Genomic DNA, 18,161 nt, shown 5'->3' with positions numbered 1-18,161 from the left:
CACTGCAGCCGCAGGCCTGGCCAGCCGAATCCAGCCTCATGCCATCCTCCGCCCCACAGGATTTTGTGCTGAGCCTCCCAAATTCCCAGAATTCCTCTGAGGTGGCAGTGGGGGGGACCCAGGACAAAGGACCCCCTTGTCGTGCTGGTGCATGGGTAGGTGCCAGCGGGAAGTTCGGGGTGCGATGTCAAAGGGGGGCGGGGGTCTCCAGCATGGAGCCAGTGACCTTTTCTGAGCAGGCGTGGGATGGAGAGCCCAGACGCCTGGGTTCTCTTTTAGGGGGGCCTGGATGCCTGGGTCCCCCCATCCTGGTGGGGGGGGGGGGGCACAACCACTTCCTAGCAGAGCACCAGAGTGGGAAGGAGCTGGGAGGTAAGGGGGGGTCTCGGCAGATCCCAGCAGAGAGGTTTTGGGGTGCAGGGTGGAAAAGGGGGCCCCTCTGCTCTAGGGCTGCCTGCACTCTGCCTGAGGGTGTGGGGCAGGGGAGGAGGGGGCAGGGGGCAGTGGGAGAGGTGGGGAGCTGCAGTGGGAGTGGTGAAGGGGCTGCAATGGAAATGTTGGGAGTCTGCAATGGGGGGGTTGGGGGTCTGCAACAGGAGGTTGGGGGTGTGTGCACCCCATTTGCAGAAGCCTGAGGCACTGGAGCACCCCCTGCCACCGCCTGTGTCTCTCGCGGGACCCCAGTGACACCCCCCTGGAGGAGGGGACCCCCCCATCCCCCCATGGAGGTGAGGGCTGCGGTGGGCGGTGGGGCAATGCGTGGGGCAGGGGGGAAGGGCCAGATCCCACCCCCACCCCTCCTCTGCCCCATAGGAGGACGCGGAGCTGGTGGAGCTGGAGACGGCACCCGAGGCCGGGGTGACGGGCGTCACCGTGGCCCGTGACCGCCACGGCCTCTACATCGCCAAGGCGCCCAAATCCCTGCACATCCACCAAGGTGGGGGTCCCCTGAAACCCACCTGGATTTGAGGGGGGGTGGCACTCAGGGTGACAGCCCCTGTGGCCCCTATAGGTGACCAGCTCCTCAGCGCCAGGGTTTTCTTCAAGGGGGCCCCCCCTGAGGACATCGCACGGGTTCTGGAGAGTGCCAGGTCCTGCAAGGTCTCGCTCTGCCTCCGACGTCGGACACCTGGCACCCGCATCCCCCTTGGCAGCACCAGCACCGGCAGCGAGGGACATCAGGGGAAGGTGGCCAGGCTGGTAGGTCCCTATGGATGCAGGACTGGGATCTGGGATGCTCAGGGCAGGGGTGCTGTATGGATGTGGCACTGGGGATGTGGGATGCTTGGGGGGGGGTCCCTATGGATGCAGGACTGCCTCCAACAAATTGGCCTCTGTGAAGGCAGGTAGGGAGGGCGACAGATCCCAGCGGAAACAACGCCAAGTTACTTTTTCCTTTCTATTTCACATTAACCCCCCCCCCCCCCAGCCAAATTTTAACAGCTGCTTTGGATCCGGCTACGGGTTTTTTGAGCTAATTGCACAACATCCTTGTCTCTGAAGTGGAGAGACGTGGATTTGAGGGGTGGAACCCCTTGGTGGGTAAGGAATTGGACAGATGGTCTCACTCCAGCTTGACGTCTGGATGGAGACAGGTGATGAGCAAGGTCCCTCAGGGATCTGTACTGGGACCAATTATGATTTAACATCTTTGTTGGGGACACGAACAGCGGGATTGAATGCACCTGCAGCCAGTTTGGGGGTGACCCCAAGCTGAGTGGAGGGGGTTGATGCTCCAGGGGGAAGGGATCCATCCAGAGGAACTATGACAGACTGGAGAGAGGGGGCCCATGCCAACCTTGTGAAGGCCAAGTGCAAGGTCCTACATGAGTGAGTCCAGAGGAGGCCACAACAGTGATTGGGGTGGGACTGGAGTACCTCCCATAAGAGGACTGGCTGAGAGAGTCAGGGTGGTTCAGCCTGGAGAGGAGAAGGCTCCAGGGAGACCTTAAAGCAGCCTTGCGGTGCTTGCAGGGGGGCTGCAGGAAAAGCAGGGGGGCTCTTTATCAGAGGGTGTAGAGACAGGACGAGGGAGAACGGTGTTAAACTGGAAGAGGGGAGATTTTCATTAGAAATTCTTGACTGTCAGGGTGGTGGGGCACAGGAACAGGCTGCCTAGAGAAGCTGTGGATGCCCCCACCCTGGGGGTGTTCAAGGCCAGCTGGGACCGGGCTGGAAGCAACTTGGTCTAGTGGGAGATGTCCCTGCCCACAGCAAGTGGTGGATGGTCTTTAAAGTCCCTTTCAGCCCAAACAATTCTGTGATTTTGTCGTTGGGAGTAGCTAGACACAGTGGGGGAGCGTGTTCGCAGAGCCCCAGTGCTGCGGGAGATCTGTTAGTGCTGAAGCAGCCAGTTTCAGAGCTCACTCGACCCTGGGATTGTGCCCAAGCACTCATAAAACCCTTCTACCCCCTAAGTCTTGTTGTAACAAGGGCTCTTGATTCTCTCTTCCTTCGTCCCACCAGGTTTATGTGACGCGGCAGATGAAAATCCAACGATCCCAGTAAAACGCCGCCGGGTGACAGCAGAAATGGAAGGGAAATACATCATTAACATGCCCAAGGGCACCACGCCGAGGACAAAGAAAATCCTGGAGCAGCAAGCGGCCAAAGGTACCAGTGGAAGATTTTGATCTTCATTTTCTCTTCCAGAAGCCCAGTTTAGTCCCAATTTAGCCCATCATTACAAATCCCACTAGAATTTTCATATCCAGAGAGTTACTGGGTAGAAGTTGTGTTATTCCAAGGATATATTTACTCACTGCGAGCCGTAAAGGTTCTGCTCAAGTCCATTTAAGCCTTAGGAAGAAGGGGGCAGGTGGCTGTTTGCACGCTTTTATCGAGTGGATTTTATTTTGCCGGGTGCCCTGACAGTAGGATGGGGCTGAAAGGCCACAAGCCCTCGGCACTGACCCAATGTAGCTTCATTTTCCGGGGAAACCTCCAAAAACCCATGTTTTCTTGAAAACTGCAGGTCTGCAGAGGACGTCCGTCTTTGACCGGCTGGGAGCTGAGGCAAAAGCGGATGCGACCACAGGAGGCAAGGTGAGAGGACATGGGTTTTCAGCTGCAGGAGCATTCAGCCGTCACTCGCAGCAGCTGTGCCAAACCCCACTGAGATCCCCACATGAGGGTCCTCTCCCCGAAGATTATTTTGGGGTTCACAGCTGCCCGCTTACCACAGAGAGGCTGAAGGAACCTTGAAATAAACAGAAAATGGTGGGGAAACACCAGGGAAAAGCAGGATGGAGCCACCGAAGGCAAGCAGATCCCCAGTCTCTGGGTGATCCCCATCTGCACTTCTATTTTGACCCCTTTAATGGTGGATACAGGAGGTTTTTTCTCTGCTCTGGAGGCAAAATGCTCTTTATTTGGGGATACAGGCGATTTTTTCTCTCCTCTGGGGGTGAGACTTCTCCTCAGCGTGGAAGTCTCAGGGTGTAAAACAAGTTGCAGACTCAGGCCCTCAAGAAAAATAAGAGGGAATATGATTTTATGGGTGATTTATAGACCTGTTTTGTAGCCTAATCGTTAATTTAATTGCTGCAGGCAGCGTTTTGCGTCATTACACCTCAAAATGCTTCACGGGCGAGGCCAGTATCCATCTTGCCTCTGTGACAGTGGCAGAATTTGGGGGACGAAGGGGAACAGGAGTGTAAATCGAGCACCCAAAATGGGGGTGCGGGTGCTGACGGGCTACCCCCCCTTGTCTCCCAGCCCACAGGGGTCTTCAGCAGACTGGGTGACACCTTGGGGACCGATGGGGACAAAGCCACCGAGAGTGACGACGACTGCTCTGTTCTCCAGTACGCCGGCGTCCTAAAAAAACTCACCAAACCTCCCCGTAAGGAAAGCACTGAGCTGGGAGGGACCATCAAGGCGAAAGCCACCAGTTCAGAAGCCAAACCAGTCACTGTCACTGCCGCCATCCAGCAGCTTGGTCATAGGAATGCCACTGGTATCCGTATGGTGGCGAAACCACAACCGGTGGCATCCAAAATCAGCGGCATCAGTATTGCTGCGGTGTCGTGGTTTCAGCCCAGCCGGTAACAAAGGACCACGCAGCCGCTCGCTCACTCCTCCCGCCCCCCTCCGGTGGGATAGGGGGGAGACGGAGGAGAGAAAAGAAAAAAAAAAACTGGAACCTCGAGGGTTGGGATAAGGGCAGTTTACTGGGACAACGCAAAAAAAGTTACAACAACAACAACGGTACTAATGTATAAAGAGTATACAAAAAAAAAGAGTGATGCACAGTGCAACTGCTCACCACCCGGGACCCTATGCTCCGCCACTTCCCCCACCGAAAGTCGAGAGAGAGAGCAGGAGAGCCCCCCCCCCCGGCCCACTCTCCATATATATACTGGGCATGATGTCACATGGTATGGAATAGCTCCTTGGCTAGTTCTGGTCAGCTGCCCCGGCTATGCCCCCCCACCTCCCAGGTTCCTGTAAAAATTAACTCTATCCCAGCTGAACCCAGGACATGCGGTGTCAGTCAAAGCCCAGGATGGCAATGTCACCAGCACAAAGGATAAAAGCAAACCCGAAATTCGGGTGACGATCAAAAGGACCTGGGGGTGCGGGAAGGTGAGCAGCACCAGCGAGACCCCCGGTGCTCAGATGGACAGCGCTGGCACCGTTAGCGTCTTTAAACGGCTGGGGAAGAAACCGGATTGATCCCGCGATGCTTCTTCCTGCACGGTTTTCTGCTTGTCTGCTTCCCTCCTGATGGTCACCCGCTGTCCACCATCCCAGTTATTCACCCTCAAGAACCGGCAGAGTCTCATCCTGCCTTCCTCCTTGCCTATCCCACGGGGAAACAACGCTAATCCCACAGGGAGATGCTTAATCCCATGGGGAAAGGCTTAATTCCATAGGGAAACACTAATCCCATGGGAAAACAGGAGAGAAGAGGGGGAAAAGCCCTTCCTGCCAGATTTCCTGCCTGCTGGGCATCCCTGCCTGCCCTGGCCCACAAAGCCGGTGGGTGCGAGGCCAAATCGTTGCTCTCCATCTCCTACCAGCATCAAAACCTCTTCCCCGCTGCCCCCACCCCCCCCCCCATTTTTCCCTTCTCTGCAGGTTCTTTCCTGTATTTAGGAGTTCGGACCTGGAGAACTCCATAGAGAGAGGGTTTTTTCCCTATTTTTTCTGTTTTTTTCCTCTGGAGGGTTTTTTTTTTCCTGTATTTAGGAATTTGCACCAAAGCAACTCTGTAAATAGTCATTACAGAGTGGCAGCTTGCTGTGGGGATCCTTAATTTTTAAGGATTTCAGAGCAGCCTCCAAAAAAAAGAAAAAAAAAACCAAAAAACAAAAGCTTAAAAAAAACTCGTTGGGGGCTCAAAAAATCCCCAAATTGCCTTGATTTAAGCAACACCTTCAATCCGCCTCTTGCTGTTTTAGGCTCAAGCTCATCCCAATGTGAAACCTAAAATGGACACTGTGGGGGTCTACAGAAATTATTTATTTCCCCCAAAATTTATTTTCAACAGCGTCTCCGGGAGCATCTTCACCCTGCATCTGTCCAGCGTTGCTGCAAACCCTGAAAAGACATTTTTTTCTCCCCAAAATAAAGACAATGGGGGTGGAGGCAGCTGCGTGGTGAGTCAGGGCCATAACAGTGAGTCTTTTTAATAAGAAAAACGACTAATTTCTTTATTTTACCCTATTTTGGGAGGTTTTATTTGCGCTTCGGGCGTTGTTTGGTGTGTGAAAATGAGTGGGTTTTCCCAGTTTTTGGCTTTCTACATCACCCGCCAGCCCGCGGGGGAGCTTTTTGCAATAAAGCGTGGAAACAGCTCTGTTTGGTGTCAGTTGAGCCACCAGTCTGTGGCCAGGAACCCCCCCCAAAACCACCTCAGGGTGCTGAGACTGGAGCAGCTCGGTGCACCCATGGGTGGGTGGTGCACCCAAGGGTTGGGGATGCCCATGCCTTGTGGGCATCAAGCAAGCATCATTCCCTTGCTCCTCCTCGGCCGTACGTAGGTAGTCATAGAGTAGTTATTCAACTATATTTAAATATATGCAAATGAGCGGAAGCGGGAGGTGTTTCTGCCCCCTGCGGGCGGGGCGAGAGGCGCATGTGCGTTGGGAGGTGATGCACCCCCCCCCCCACCCCCTACGCGCAGGCGCGCTGCCCCCGCACCGCATGCGCAGTCGGAGGCGGCGACGCGGCGCCTGCGCAGCGCGGCCCCGGGCAGGCGAGCGGGGTCTTTCCCTCTCCGTCCCCCCCCTCGACCCCCCCCCCCCTCCTCCCCGTCCGTCTCCGCTTCCTGCGTGCGTGGGCCCGGAGCGGGCGGGGCTTCCGGGAGCGCGGGCGCCGTCGGGGTTGATAAGGCGGAACGGGGAGGGGGGGGAGCCCCACCGCTACCGGGATGAGCGACGGCAGCCGACTAGGCCTGAGGCGTCCATGACAGGTAAGGCGCCGGCCCTGCTTCTCCCCCCGACCCCGCGTCGCGCAATGGGCTCGCCTGTCCCCCACTGGGCGCCGCGTGGAATGTACCACCCGCGCCCCTCTGCCAGGGGTGCGAGGCGCCGCCCCCCCCCCCCTCGTGCCGCGCAATGGACCCGCCCGTCTCCTGAGGGGCACCGCGGGGACCGCAGCACCCGTGAAGTGGTCGAGGGGAGAGCGCCCTCCCCATGGCCCCGCGATGCGCCCGCCCGCCGCGGGGCGGGGGATGCTGCGGGGAGTGAACCACTCGCCGCTGGGCGGGGGGAGGGAAATGCAGTGGGGAGCTGAGCTGGGCTGGGGTGGCCTTACAGTGTGTGGGGGGGCTCTGTCCTAGGGGTGACTGGATTGGGGAGTCTGTGCAGGCTGGGGGGCCTGAAATGTGGGCCCAAGGCAGGGTTGGGGGGCCTGTCCCAGGGGCCTGAGATGGGGGGCTCTGGCAGTCCTGGGGGTGGCGTAGGCAGGCTTGGGGGGGGGTGCTTATCCAGGTGGATGACATGGGGGGCCTGTCCTAGGGCCCTGGCAGGCTTGGGGGGGCTATCCTAGGGGTCTGATGTGGGGGGCCCCTGGCAGGCTGGGGGGGGGGGGGACGGGCTATACTAGGACCTGGCAGGCTTGGAGGGCCCTGTCCCAAGGGGATGAGGTGGGGGGGCTTGGAGGGCTCCTTGTGGGCCTCTGGGGTTTGGGGGTTGTCTTTTGCCTGGGGAGGGGGCTTTGCCATGGGAGAACAGGATCTGGGGGCTCTCTGCAGATTGGGGCACCTCTGCTGGGTGGGGAGGCTGTGCTGTGACCCCCCCCCCCAGTATCCTCCCCCAGGGAGGAGCAACAGCAGTGGGGGACCCATCCCCCTCCCCAGCCACCCCCTGAGTGAGCCTGGCCAAGTGCTTTGCCCCCACGTAAGTAACAACTGTAGCCTCCTGCCTGCCTCTGCAGCCTGGGGGGGTACCCGGCACCCAACCCCCCCTGCCCCTCTGGAGGAGGGGGCTCGGGCTGTGTTGTCTCTGCGGCTTTCGGCACCGACACCTTTCAGACCTTCTCTGAAAGCTCCTCACCGCGCATCCCCGGGACAGGATGCACGCCACCACACTTTGAGATCCAAATCTTTTACGGCGCCACTTCACAGCTGGTTTAAAGTTTCTTGAGCGCGCCTGAAATGGGGCTTTCTTGGTGTGCGTTTTAATCACCGCTTTTCGGTGCGTGCCTGGAAACCACTCTCGTGGCATCTGTGGGGCTGTCAGGATCCCTTGGTGGCAGATACAATCCCCATCCATCATCGGAAATAACCATAACAATCAGGGCTCAGAGAACGTGTCTAACGACCGCTGCTTGTTCCTGCTCTTTGTTAGCTGTCAGGATCATATTAAAAATCCTCCAGTGCCTGCAAGGACGAGGAGGGGACCGTAATGGGGTTTGAGGCTTCAAGTTGCCGGTGATTCCTGAATCGTGATTTCCCGCTGTCATAATTATCCTTAAACACACCCAAAAAGCAACAATTTGGTGGTGTTTTTTTTTTTTTTAACCAACACTGTTTTTTTCATATTGCTGTTGAAAGAGGACTTGGTGTTGGCTCAGTGAAGTCTGCAGGCTCCGGGTTTGAGAGCCTTGCTGTCCCATGCTTTGCACAAAAATATAATCAAAGGCCAAGTACAACCAATTGAAGGCTTTTACTTGCAGCCGGGATAATTAGCACAGTATAGAAACAAGCCCTGGATGTGAACGAGCCCAAACCTCACCAAAAACATCTTTGCTCCGCCACTGGGTTCAAAGGCTCGTTGCATCCTGACTGTTTTACCTGCCTCCAATGCTGTGGATGCGCTGGCATCTCTCTGCTGTGCTAAAGTGTGGCCACAGGATGAGCCAATCCCAAAATCCTGCAACCTCCATCCCTATCAAATCACTCATTTAGGGGCTGTTTTTCATAATTTGGGGGATTTTTTTATTAAAGCCTCTTGTGATATCATTTGCATCTGTGGTCCGGATCCCTTGTGGGACACTTGCAGCAGGCTCAGCCTCTCTGGGCCAGCTCTGAAATTAATTAGAGCCCTTTTCTGCAGCAAGCTTTTTATTTCCTTTTTAATTAACATCAATGAGCTCTTTGCCAGAGCCTGACTAGGAGCAGATCCATCTGGAGATCCACCCTTCAGCAGCTGGAGAAGCATTAGCTCCATGCACTGCAAGGTCCTGCCTGTATTTATTCTGCCTGAATTGCCTGGCTGCCTGCCCCATGTCCTTGCCCACTGCTGGGTGAGCGGAGGAGCCTCAGGGGCGAGCGGAGTCCCCAAAATCCTCCTCCCCATCTGGGATTGCAGGAGCATCCCAGGATGCTTGCAGGGCGGGGGGTTCCCATTGGGAAGGCATGGGCAGATTTATGTGAGCAAGGAACAGAAATTATTTCCCTCCCACCCACCATGCTTCCCTTTGGAAAACCCCTCATCCCCGCAGCGGAGGGAGCTTTAAAGGCAAGATCAGAGGTTTTAAAATGAGGCTGCAGGTTTGGGAGTTAGGCAGGTGCTGGAACTGATCCACAGGGATTGGAAGGGAGTGGGAGCTCCCATCGGGATAACACTGTGTCCAGGGAATTCGTCTCAGGCTGCTCTGGCTCTTGTCTTGCTTTGGATGCAGCTGGAAAACCCCAAACCCTTGCGGCTGGCTGCAAATCTATGGGGCTGGGTTTTATTTTACTCTGATTAAAGCCAGGGGATGGTGGGGTCAGCGAGCCCAAGGTGACTTTGGGGAAACCCAAGGTGGGGACAATCCCCTCCAGCCACTGCTGGGATGTGGCATGTCCCCTTGTCCTGCTGCCTTCCGTCGCCCAGCACAGTGGGATTTTGGAGCCCAGGGAGTTAATCCTGTCAGGTGACTGCGATTAATTTTTCTCTAGCTGTTTGTTTTGCAAGGGACTGTGCTCCCCCCCCCCCCCGAGCTTGTCCAACCCTCCCAAGGTTTTTTAATCCCGTGTTGTGCAGCAGCCAGGTAAAGGGACAGTGCCAACAAACCTGCTCCATCCTGGCATCTCCAGGTTTGCAAGGCCTCCATGCTGATTTTTAATTTTGGGGGTGGGGTTTTTTGGGAAACTGGTGCAGCGGAGGAGTTTTTAATCGGCACATGGGGGTGGCTTTGTGCTGAAACTGGCTGCCTCCCCTCGAGGGAGGGGAAAGAAGAGCGTCAGGAACTTTGCCAGCTTTCCTTGAGCATATCTCTCTTCTCCCGCAGGTCGTCTCTGCTCTCGCCGCTCCTCCCGCTGCCGCCGGCGTTAGCCACTTCCCCAGTCCTGCGGCAGAAAGGGGGTTAGAGCCCACGGCACCACCATGAATGAAGTGTCAGTCGTGAAGGAGGGCTGGCTGCACAAGAGAGGTGAGGGAGGCGAGCTGGGGAGCCGGCTCAGTGGCAGTGGCATCCCTCCAAGGCTGGGTCACTGTGGGGAATCCGGCACTGCAGCTGCTGCTGGGAAAGGATAGCTCTGGTTTCCAGTTACTGGCAATTTTAACCTTTCCCCAGCACAAATGCAGGGCGGTCTCTGCTTCCCCTCGCCCTAAAATGGCACGAGGCACCTTGGCACCACAGGGCATCCCAAAACCCACCAGTGCCTTCCCCCTTTGGCTTTCTCCTGCTCCTGGCTCAACTCAGCAGCTCTCCCAGAAATCAGCAACACCACTTCACTAGCGTTCGGTCTGTGTCACAAGCAAATCCTCCGGCAGCATCGTTTTTAATTGCTTGCCGCATTGGGAAGCCGGAGGACGATCCTAACATCTCCTCACAGACAGTCTAACCCAGTTTGCCAAGCCACCTGCTGCAGTGGCCCTGCAGCGAGACCCCCAGCCAGCCCCTTTATTTTTAGCCCTACAAGGGGAATGTTGCAGCATTGTAGCAGCTGCACACGTAGGGGTTTATTTTTAGACCCATTGATGGTGGGTCTTATTTTTCCTTCCCTTGCTGAGGGCGGTTTGTAAGGGGACCAGGCATGAAAGCCATCTGCCTCCAGCCACCTTTCTCCTACCGGCAGCCCAGCTGGATCCTTGTATCCAGCAGGTTCATGGATTCCTCCTCCTTCTGGGCAAATATAGCTGGAGAGAGGGAAGCCAGGGCCTCTCTCTGATGCTATTTCTTTATCTGGAGCTGCTGAGGCTGCTTTGGGTCAATTTTGGAGCTGCCGGGGGAAGCAAGCTTTTTTTGTGCTGTGTTCCCTCAGAGCAAGCATGTTTCAGGCTAACCTGCTGCTTGTGCCTCTCCTAAATTACAGCAGCTGGCTGCTTTTTGCAGGAGCTTCTCTGAAGCAGCTCCTAGAAACAGCCTGAAGAAAAACATCCACTTAATTTTCTGTCTATGAGGGGTCTTTCTGCCATTTAATTTTCCACCTCAGCAGTGGGACCCCCTATGAGGGGTCCTTCCCCGAAAACCCCTGCACCACCCCCCGCGCCCCCCTCTTTCTCACAGGGGAATACATCAAAACGTGGCGTCCCCGGTATTTCCTGCTGAAAAGTGATGGCTCCTTTATTGGCTACAAGGAACGGCCAGAGACGTCTGACCACAGCTTGCCACCTCTGAATAACTTCTCCGTGGCAGGTACGTTGGCGAGTGTGGCTTCAGGGCTGTCCGTGGTTACAAGCCAGCATTGGGCAGGGTGTCCTCATCACCAATGCTGTTAGGGAAGATTTTGGGATGAGGATATTTGATCCCAAACCATCCTCTTCCCTTTTTTTACACAGAGTGCCAGCTGATGAAGACTGAGCGGCCTCGGCCCAACACCTTTGTCATCCGATGCTTGCAGTGGACGACAGTCATTGAGAGGACTTTCCACGTGGACTCTCCCGAAGAGCGGTAGGCACACGGGATGGCCCCTTCCTTTGGGAATCTGGGATAAATAGCACGTTGTGTTGATCCTAGCTGCAGGAGAGCCCCAAAATCTCTCAGCTGTGACTCCCATCTGCCTGCAAAGGCTGGAGGGGCAGGCGCAGCCCCCTTCAGTGATCCTCAGCACCTCCCTGTGCCACCAATCCCCTTTTTCTCCATAGCGAGGAGTGGATGCGAGCTATCCAGACGGTAGCAAACAGCCTGAAGAACCAGGAACCAGAGGCAGACACAATGGATTACAAGTGTGGATCTCCTAATGACAGCACCGGCGCTGAGGAGATGGAGGTGGCTGTCAGCAAAACCCGCACCAAGGCTGTAAGTTGCCCCCAGCACAGCACCATCTCTTGCCGCAAGCAGGATTGTGGTGGGTTGGGACTGCCAAGTGATGAGGGAGGTTTATGGGATAAACCTCATCCCCATGGTGTCCGCTGTTGCCAGGATAACGGTGGGTGAAATAGCTTGGAAAACCCTTTCCCATCCCAGATCCCGCTTGCCCATGCCACAAATTCTCACCTCCATCTCCCCATTTCTCCCCAGACCATGAATGATTTTGATTACCTGAAGCTCCTGGGAAAGGGTACTTTTGGCAAAGTCATCTTGGTGCGGGAAAAGGCCACTGGCCACTATTACGCCATGAAAATCCTACGGAAAGAGGTCATCATTGCGAAAGTAAGTGCCAAGCCCCAGTGGAGGGTGAGGGGAGCTGGCAGGGCTTAGGGGATCACAGAATAGTTTGGGTTGGAAGGGACCTTTAAAGGTCATGTAGTCTAAACCCCCAAATGTTGGGAGGGCTTTCAAAACATGCCTCCAAAGCTGCCAAGTAATGGCTGGCTCCTGCTGTGCTCTAAATGCTGGGGGATTCCAGGAATTATCCTTATTTTAAAACCCCAGGTGTGTGTTGTAACACACAGTTGGGTGACACCGTGGGTGACACTCGCCTCTCTCAGGGGATGCAGCGCGGCCACGTCCTCCTCCGGACGATCCGGCCGACAAACCCTTCACCCCGTGGGGACAAAAACAGGGCAGAGGTTGGCACTTCTAGCTCCCATCCCTGGTTTTTTTCTGGGAATAGTTGGCAGCCATGAAAAATCTCTGATTTTCCAGAAACAATGGGGGATAAATGGCACTTAATTTCTCCTCCCTTTGCAGGATGAGGTGGCGCACACTGTTACGGAGAGCCGGGTGCTGCAGAACACCAGGCACCCCTTCCTTACTGTAAGTACGGCTGGTGGTAGTGAGGGAGCAAAGGGGCAGCACGCTAGGATGCCCAGTGCACCCCAGAACAACTGTTCCCTTCCCCTCACTACCTTCTCGGAGAAGCTGTGGGGCTCTATGCTTCCAAAGACCTTTTTTTTTTTTTTTTTTTTTTTTTTTTTTTTCCCCCCCTCTTGCAGGCGCTGAAATATGCCTTTCAGACAAATGACCGGCTGTGCTTCGTCATGGAGTACGCCAATGGCGGAGAGGTGGGAGCTTAAGACCCAATGCTTTCCCCAGGGCTTGGAAGGATCTTGTCCACATGTTAAATAGCTGTTTTCAGCTCATTAGTGGATAATTTATTCCACAATCTCCCCTCAGGACATGTTTCGGGAGGTAGAGCACGTGGCTCTCCTCTCGCCCAAGCTTTCCTGGCTCTTCGCTCACCTTCCTCGTGCTTGATATTGCAGCAAGGCCGTTGCATGTGTGAAGCGACTGTCCAGGGCCGCCTTCCTCATCACCCAGGGAGCTGTGGAACCACAGCACCTTCAGCCATCACTAGCTCCGTCATCTTCCACCCTGTGCTGGTGTCCAGCTTTGTTTCTCCACCCTGACACACTTCCCTTGCAAGGGGGAACACAGCCAATGGCACAGCCCCTCTTGCAGGCAATGCATGGCAGCATTTTCCCCCCAGCCCGTGCCGGCAGAGCGGGGGGGGGCTGTCAATATTTTGACTGCTCAAGGCGAGGAGCTTAGGACACATATGACCGCATTAGCTCTGTGCCGAGAGTGATTAACCCGGGTTTCAGTGGGTTTTTTTAAGCACTTGTTGATCAGCTGTTCTCTCTCTTCCCCCCCCAAGCTGTTTTTCCACCTCTCGAGAGAACGCGTCTTCACAGAAGACCGAGCCCGTTTCTACGGCGCAGAAATAGTCTCTGCGCTGGAGTACCTGCACTCCCGGGACGTGGTGTACAGGGACATTAAGGTACCAACCCGGCAACAGCAGCATCCGTAAGCGGTGCCTTCGCCCTGTCTTAGCGCCAGCACAATTTTCATCTTCCTGGGCTGGTGTTTGGGGGTGTGGAGTTGCTCCCAGCTCTCCTAAAAATCACCCTGAGGGGCCTCAAAAGGTTTCAGCCAGCAGAGCATTGCACTTGGTTGACGCAAGCCCTTTCTTTGTTCTCGCTCATTGTGGTTGGTGAAGAGCTGCGCTCTGCCTGGGGCTGGGGATGTTTTTGCACACATTGTTGCAGGAGGGAGGGCAGGAGCTTGGCTTCATCAGAAGAGAGTGTGAACTGGCCCTGTGGGGAGGTGTCACCCTCATCCCCATCATGCGGCAATGATGGATTGAGACCCCAACCATCTGACGGAGCCTTTTGGGGAGCAGTGTCCCACTCCCATGCTCCCAACTTCGCTCAGCTCCAAACCTTTTCTCCCACCTGTCTGCTTTTTTTTCAGCTGGAAAACCTCATGCTGGACAAAGACGGCCACATCAAAATCACCGACTTCGGGCTCTGCAAGGAAGGCATCACGGATGGAGCCACCATGAAGACTTTCTGTGGCACTCCCGAGTACCTGGCTCCAGAGGTACTTAAAAGTATTCCCACAGCCAGGCTTTCCTCGAAACTCTTGTGCCAAAGATGTTTTTCTGTGGAGGTTATTCCCAAAGTCCAAGGTGGCAGTGGTTCAGCAGGGGCTTTTTCCAAACACTTGGGTTGCAGGAGTGGTTGTATATAGAATGGGTTTCCCTTCTCCCTCCTCGTGTTGCTGCCTGGTTCTTCGGCCTCGTCAGCACCATCCTCTCCGTATTCCCTCATGCAGGTCCTGGAGGACAATGATTACGGCCGCGCTGTGGACTGGTGGGGCCTGGGGGTCGTCATGTATGAGATGATGTGTGGTCGCCTCCCCTTCTACAACCAGGACCACGAGCGTCTCTTCGAGCTGATCCTCATGGAGGAGATCCGCTTCCCTCGTACCCTCAGCCCCGAGGCCAAATCCTTGCTGGCTGGGCTGCTCAAGAAGGATCCCAAACAGAGGTGAGGGCCCACTGGGGATGGATGGGGGGGACCGCAGCACTGCTGGCGGTTCTGGACATGCCTCTCTGTGCCCGCAGGCTCGGCGGAGGTCCCAGCGATGCCAAGGAGGTGATGGAGCATCGCTTCTTCGCCCCCATCAACTGGCAGGACGTGGTTCAGAAGAAGGTAGGAAGGGAAGGGAGTGCTTTGAGGGGGTGAAGGGGCAGGCAGGCACTTGGCGCACTGCTGGTGAGCGAATTTCTCCTGTTCTCCATCAGCTGGTCCCGCCATTCAAGCCCCAAGTGACGTCTGAGATCGACACACGGTATTTTGATGACGAGTTCACCGCCCAATCCATCACCATCACCCCACCAGATCGCTGTGAGTGCCAATGCTGCCCAGAAATGGGAACCCCCTTTGTCACCTATACCTCTTCCTCTCATGCAACCTCATTTTCCTGTCACCATCATGGTGGTGGGTGTCACCTGAGGGGCTGGTGGCATAGCTGTCATACCTCTATAAAAGCTCAGGGTCCCTCTCGCTGCCCTGGAGAGGTCTTGGGCAGCTTTGGTGGCATCACTGCTGCGGGAGGGAGCAGGGAAACTTGTGAAGATACCAGGGAGGCTTCATCAGCATCTCCGTCACCCTCAAACCCTTCTCCGTCCCTGACTTTGCAGATGACAATATGGGCTCCCTGGAGAATGACCAGCGGACGCACTTCCCCCAGTTCTCCTACTCTGCCAGCATACGGGAGTAACCGGTAGCAGCGGGATTCAGCCTCCGAGGAGGAGGGTTTGGGGGTTTACTCATGGCAGGGGGGCTTTTTCTTCTGTGCCTGGCAGAAGGGGGGTGGGAAGCTGTGGCTCACCAGCGTTGTGCTGCAGCACCTTTCAGAAGCCATACCCCTACCAAGTGCTCTTGCTCCGTGGCTCCCACTGGCACCGAGCCGTACCTCCTGCCCCTAGCCTAGGACTGCTTTGATTTTTATTATTATTATTTTTATTTTTTAAACTCCTAGAAGTGCTTGCAGCTTTTTAAACCAACCCCCACTTCCCCACACCTGAGGCCTTGACCCCCCTGAAGCTCAGCCAGCCCTCCGCCCAGTAAAATCCATGGCTCCCAGTTGGGGAGAAGCCATTTTGACAGCAGAAGGGAGGGGAAACACACACACACACACACACCCCCCCCCATGGCTAGGATCCAATGCTGGCTGCCCTGAGGAGGGGGGGAACAATAGGGCAGGATACCCCCCCCCCGAGACCATGGGGGGCATGTCTTAGCCCCTCAAATACTCCCACCTCTGCTTTGAACTGAACCTGCAGTGACTGAAAATCAATAGTATCCCTGGATCGGTGCCTTGGCAGAGGGGAGTGCCTCAACCCTGTGGCTGGCCAGCATGGCCCTAAGGAAAATGTGATCCTAAAAGCAATAGTTTGGCTTCTCTGGTGCCTTAAAGCCAGGAGCTGCAGTGACAGGCTCAGTGACACCAGCCTCATCCTCCGGCATCCTCAGTGGATGATAGTGTCACCAGAGGTGTTGCAGAGGGACAGGGCTTTTGCCACTGCACCGCCAGCTTGGCATCCCTGGCTGCCAGTGTCAGGACTGGGTTTATTCTGGCATGCACCATTGATCCACACCCAACAGATGCTCCATGGATGCCTTTCTGTAGAGGCCACTGTCACCAGGGCTGTTGGCTCCAGACCTCACTGGCATGGCACAATGCCAGCGGGACCCAGTGGTTGGGGAGCATCACCTTCACCACAGTGCCCACACCAACAAGCCAGGCCTGTGACAAGCTGGACTTGCTACCCCGTGTCTCCTGGTGCAGCTGATACCAGGGCCACAGTTTGGAGGTAGAAATTTGGTGCCTGGTACCACTTCCCCACAGGGAGGAACTGAGAAAAGTTGCTTTTTCTTTCTTGGTTTCTAGTTGCCCAGTTGAATTAATTTAAAAATACTGGAGTGGGACGAGGGGATGAGACCCCCTCAACAAGGTGGTAGTGGCCCGGCCTCCCAGGTGCAGCAGCCAGTTCTCACCTGCCCTCGTATTTGTACGGTACAAGCAATAAATTTTTTTTTTTTTTTCTTTTTTGGAGGAACTGGGATCTTGGGCTCCTCTGGGGCAGGGAGAGGGGAGGCTGAGGGCCCCAGCTGTGCCCCTCCCCCCCGGAGGGACCCAGGCACTACTATAACTACTGTAGCTTATTCCTCTGTGGTCTGAGTAGTGCTCCTAGGGATCCCTAAGGACCTGCATACACCTCCCTGGGCCCCCCCCCCATCACCCTAATAGTGCTCCCTGGGATCTCTATTATATGTCCCCATGCATCATGTGTCCCTGGGCCCACAGCTGTCCCTGTGGCAAGTGACAGCACTGGTCACCAAGCACTTTACTGATGGCTCCCAGCACAGCCCAGGGCTGCCCAGAGTCCCCAGGGGTTGCAGGCTGGGAGTGACAGGGGTAACAGCGGGGCTCAGAGCTGCAGGAACTTGGCCATGAAGGTGATCAGGATCTTGCACAGAGCCTCCATGGGGGGGGGGGGGGGTGCAGGTTGTCCTTGGTGTCCTCAAGGGTGCACCATACATGTGGGAAGGGTGTGGGGATAAGGTGCAGCACAGGGACACCTGCAGGGACACAGGGGGAGGGCATGTCCCCTGGGACATCAGCCCACAGGACCCCAGCTGCCCACCCTGCTCCTTGCCCTGGCCACACAGGATGGAGACTCAGGGATGGTGCATCCCGGGGCACAGGAGGACAATGTGCCCCAGGGGATGGGGGGGAGGTGGGGATGTCACCTCGCTGGAGGAAGGGGACATGGTCATACTCGACAGGTCCTGGGGCTGGGCTGAGGCAGAAGAAGGGCTGGTCCTGGGGGAGGACATGCAGCAGCCCCAGCTGCTGCTCTGCACCAGGGACATGGGGAGAACATGGCAGGGCAGAACCTTCTGTGACACCCCCCAGCCTCCTCCTCTCTATCCCCATCACAGCCCCTTGTCCCCATCCTGTCCCTGTTTCTATCCCAACCCTGTGTCCCACCTTGTCCCCATCCCCATGTCCCACCTGTGTCCTGTCCTCATTCGTGTCTCCATGTCCTAGCCCATCCCCAGCCCTGTCCCCACCCCATCCCCTTGTCCCCATCCTGACTCTGTCCCCACCCCTGTGTCCCCATCCCCAAGTCCCACCGATGGCGACGAGGCACAGGAACCAGTGGTGGGTGCGGGGGAAGTGGCTGTGGATGGCAGGGTGGCAGGCACCCAGCAGGTCCAGCAGCACCGGCAGGCTCTGGGGATGCCAGCACAGGCACAGGGACACCACAGTGCCACCAGATGCCGTGGGACTGTCCCAGCTGGGCCAACGCCATGCCACCACCCACTTGGGTCACAGCAGTGCCAGGGACCATCCCAGCCTGGCTAATGCCATGTCACCACACTCCAGTGCCCTCAGACCAGCCCACCACCCTTGGGTGCCATGGGACCATCCCAGCTGGGTCACAGCCACCAGACCACCCCAGCACCATGCCCCACCCTCAGGTGCCACCAGACCACCCTCAAACCACCGTGGGGCTTGGTGCCGCTCACCGTGGTGGTGATCTGGGTGCCATGTGGCCCGTGGGGGATGGTGGCCATATGCACCGCCAGGCACCATAGAGGGAC

General features: G+C 56.4%; 2 protein-coding genes across 4 annotated transcripts; both read left to right on the top strand.

Annotated features, from left to right (window-relative positions):
- Positions 1–722: 722 nt before the first annotated feature.
- LOC115338045 (uncharacterized protein C19orf47-like) lies at positions 723–5,801 on the top strand. The gene is made up of 8 exons (XM_030006467.1): positions 723–728; positions 814–937; positions 1,013–1,196; positions 1,312–1,346; positions 2,467–2,613; positions 2,975–3,045; positions 3,718–4,019; positions 4,485–5,801. The coding sequence occupies exons 1-8, from the start codon at positions 723–725 to the stop codon at positions 4,675–4,677; spliced, it is 1,062 nt and encodes a 353-aa protein (XP_029862327.1). The 3' UTR covers positions 4,678–5,801.
- LOC115338050 (RAC-beta serine/threonine-protein kinase-like) lies at positions 5,510–16,605 on the top strand. 3 transcript variants are annotated; one of them, XM_030006482.2, is made up of 14 exons: positions 5,510–5,622; positions 9,664–9,804; positions 10,885–11,013; positions 11,157–11,268; positions 11,463–11,616; positions 11,839–11,970; positions 12,451–12,516; positions 12,696–12,764; positions 13,358–13,480; positions 13,954–14,082; positions 14,317–14,531; positions 14,609–14,696; positions 14,789–14,891; positions 15,188–16,605. In XM_030006482.2, exons 2-14 carry the CDS (start codon positions 9,759–9,761, stop codon positions 15,265–15,267), a joined length of 1,446 nt encoding a protein of 481 aa, XP_029862342.1. In that variant the 5' UTR covers positions 5,510–5,622; positions 9,664–9,758; the 3' UTR covers positions 15,268–16,605. The 3 variants fall into 3 exon arrangements, with proteins under 3 accessions (XP_029862342.1, XP_029862344.1, XP_029862341.1); XM_030006481.2 differs by lacking the exon at positions 5,510–5,622 and adding an exon at positions 6,180–6,418; XM_030006484.2 differs by lacking the exons at positions 5,510–5,622; positions 12,696–12,764 and adding an exon at positions 6,179–6,418.
- The last annotated feature ends 1,556 nt before the right edge of the window (positions 16,606–18,161 follow it).

This window comes from Aquila chrysaetos (genome assembly GCF_900496995.4).
Source record: "Aquila chrysaetos chrysaetos chromosome W unlocalized genomic scaffold, bAquChr1.4 W_unloc_9, whole genome shotgun sequence".
Classification (NCBI taxonomy): Eukaryota; Metazoa; Chordata; class Aves; order Accipitriformes; family Accipitridae; genus Aquila; species Aquila chrysaetos.
Note: the sequence above shows the minus strand (reverse complement) of the source record. Positions and strands in the feature narration are given on the sequence as shown.

Bases quoted from the DNA above. Each gene is read 5' to 3' on its own strand.
- LOC115338045 (XM_030006467.1), top strand. The intron at 938-1,012 runs GTGGGGGTCCCC...TGGCCCCTATAG, and splicing joins ATCCCTGCACATCCACCAAG to GTGACCAGCTCCTCAGCGCC. The intron at 1,197-1,311 runs GCTGGTAGGTCC...CTATGGATGCAG, and splicing joins CATCAGGGGAAGGTGGCCAG to GACTGCCTCCAACAAATTGG.
- LOC115338050 (XM_030006482.2), top strand. From the start codon at position 9,759: ATGAATGAAGTGTCAGTCGTGAAGGAGGGCTGGCTGCACAAGAGAG. The intron at 14,083-14,316 runs GTACTTAAAAGT...TCCCTCATGCAG, and splicing joins CCGAGTACCTGGCTCCAGAG to GTCCTGGAGGACAATGATTA. The intron at 14,697-14,788 runs GTAGGAAGGGAA...GTTCTCCATCAG, and splicing joins AGGACGTGGTTCAGAAGAAG to CTGGTCCCGCCATTCAAGCC.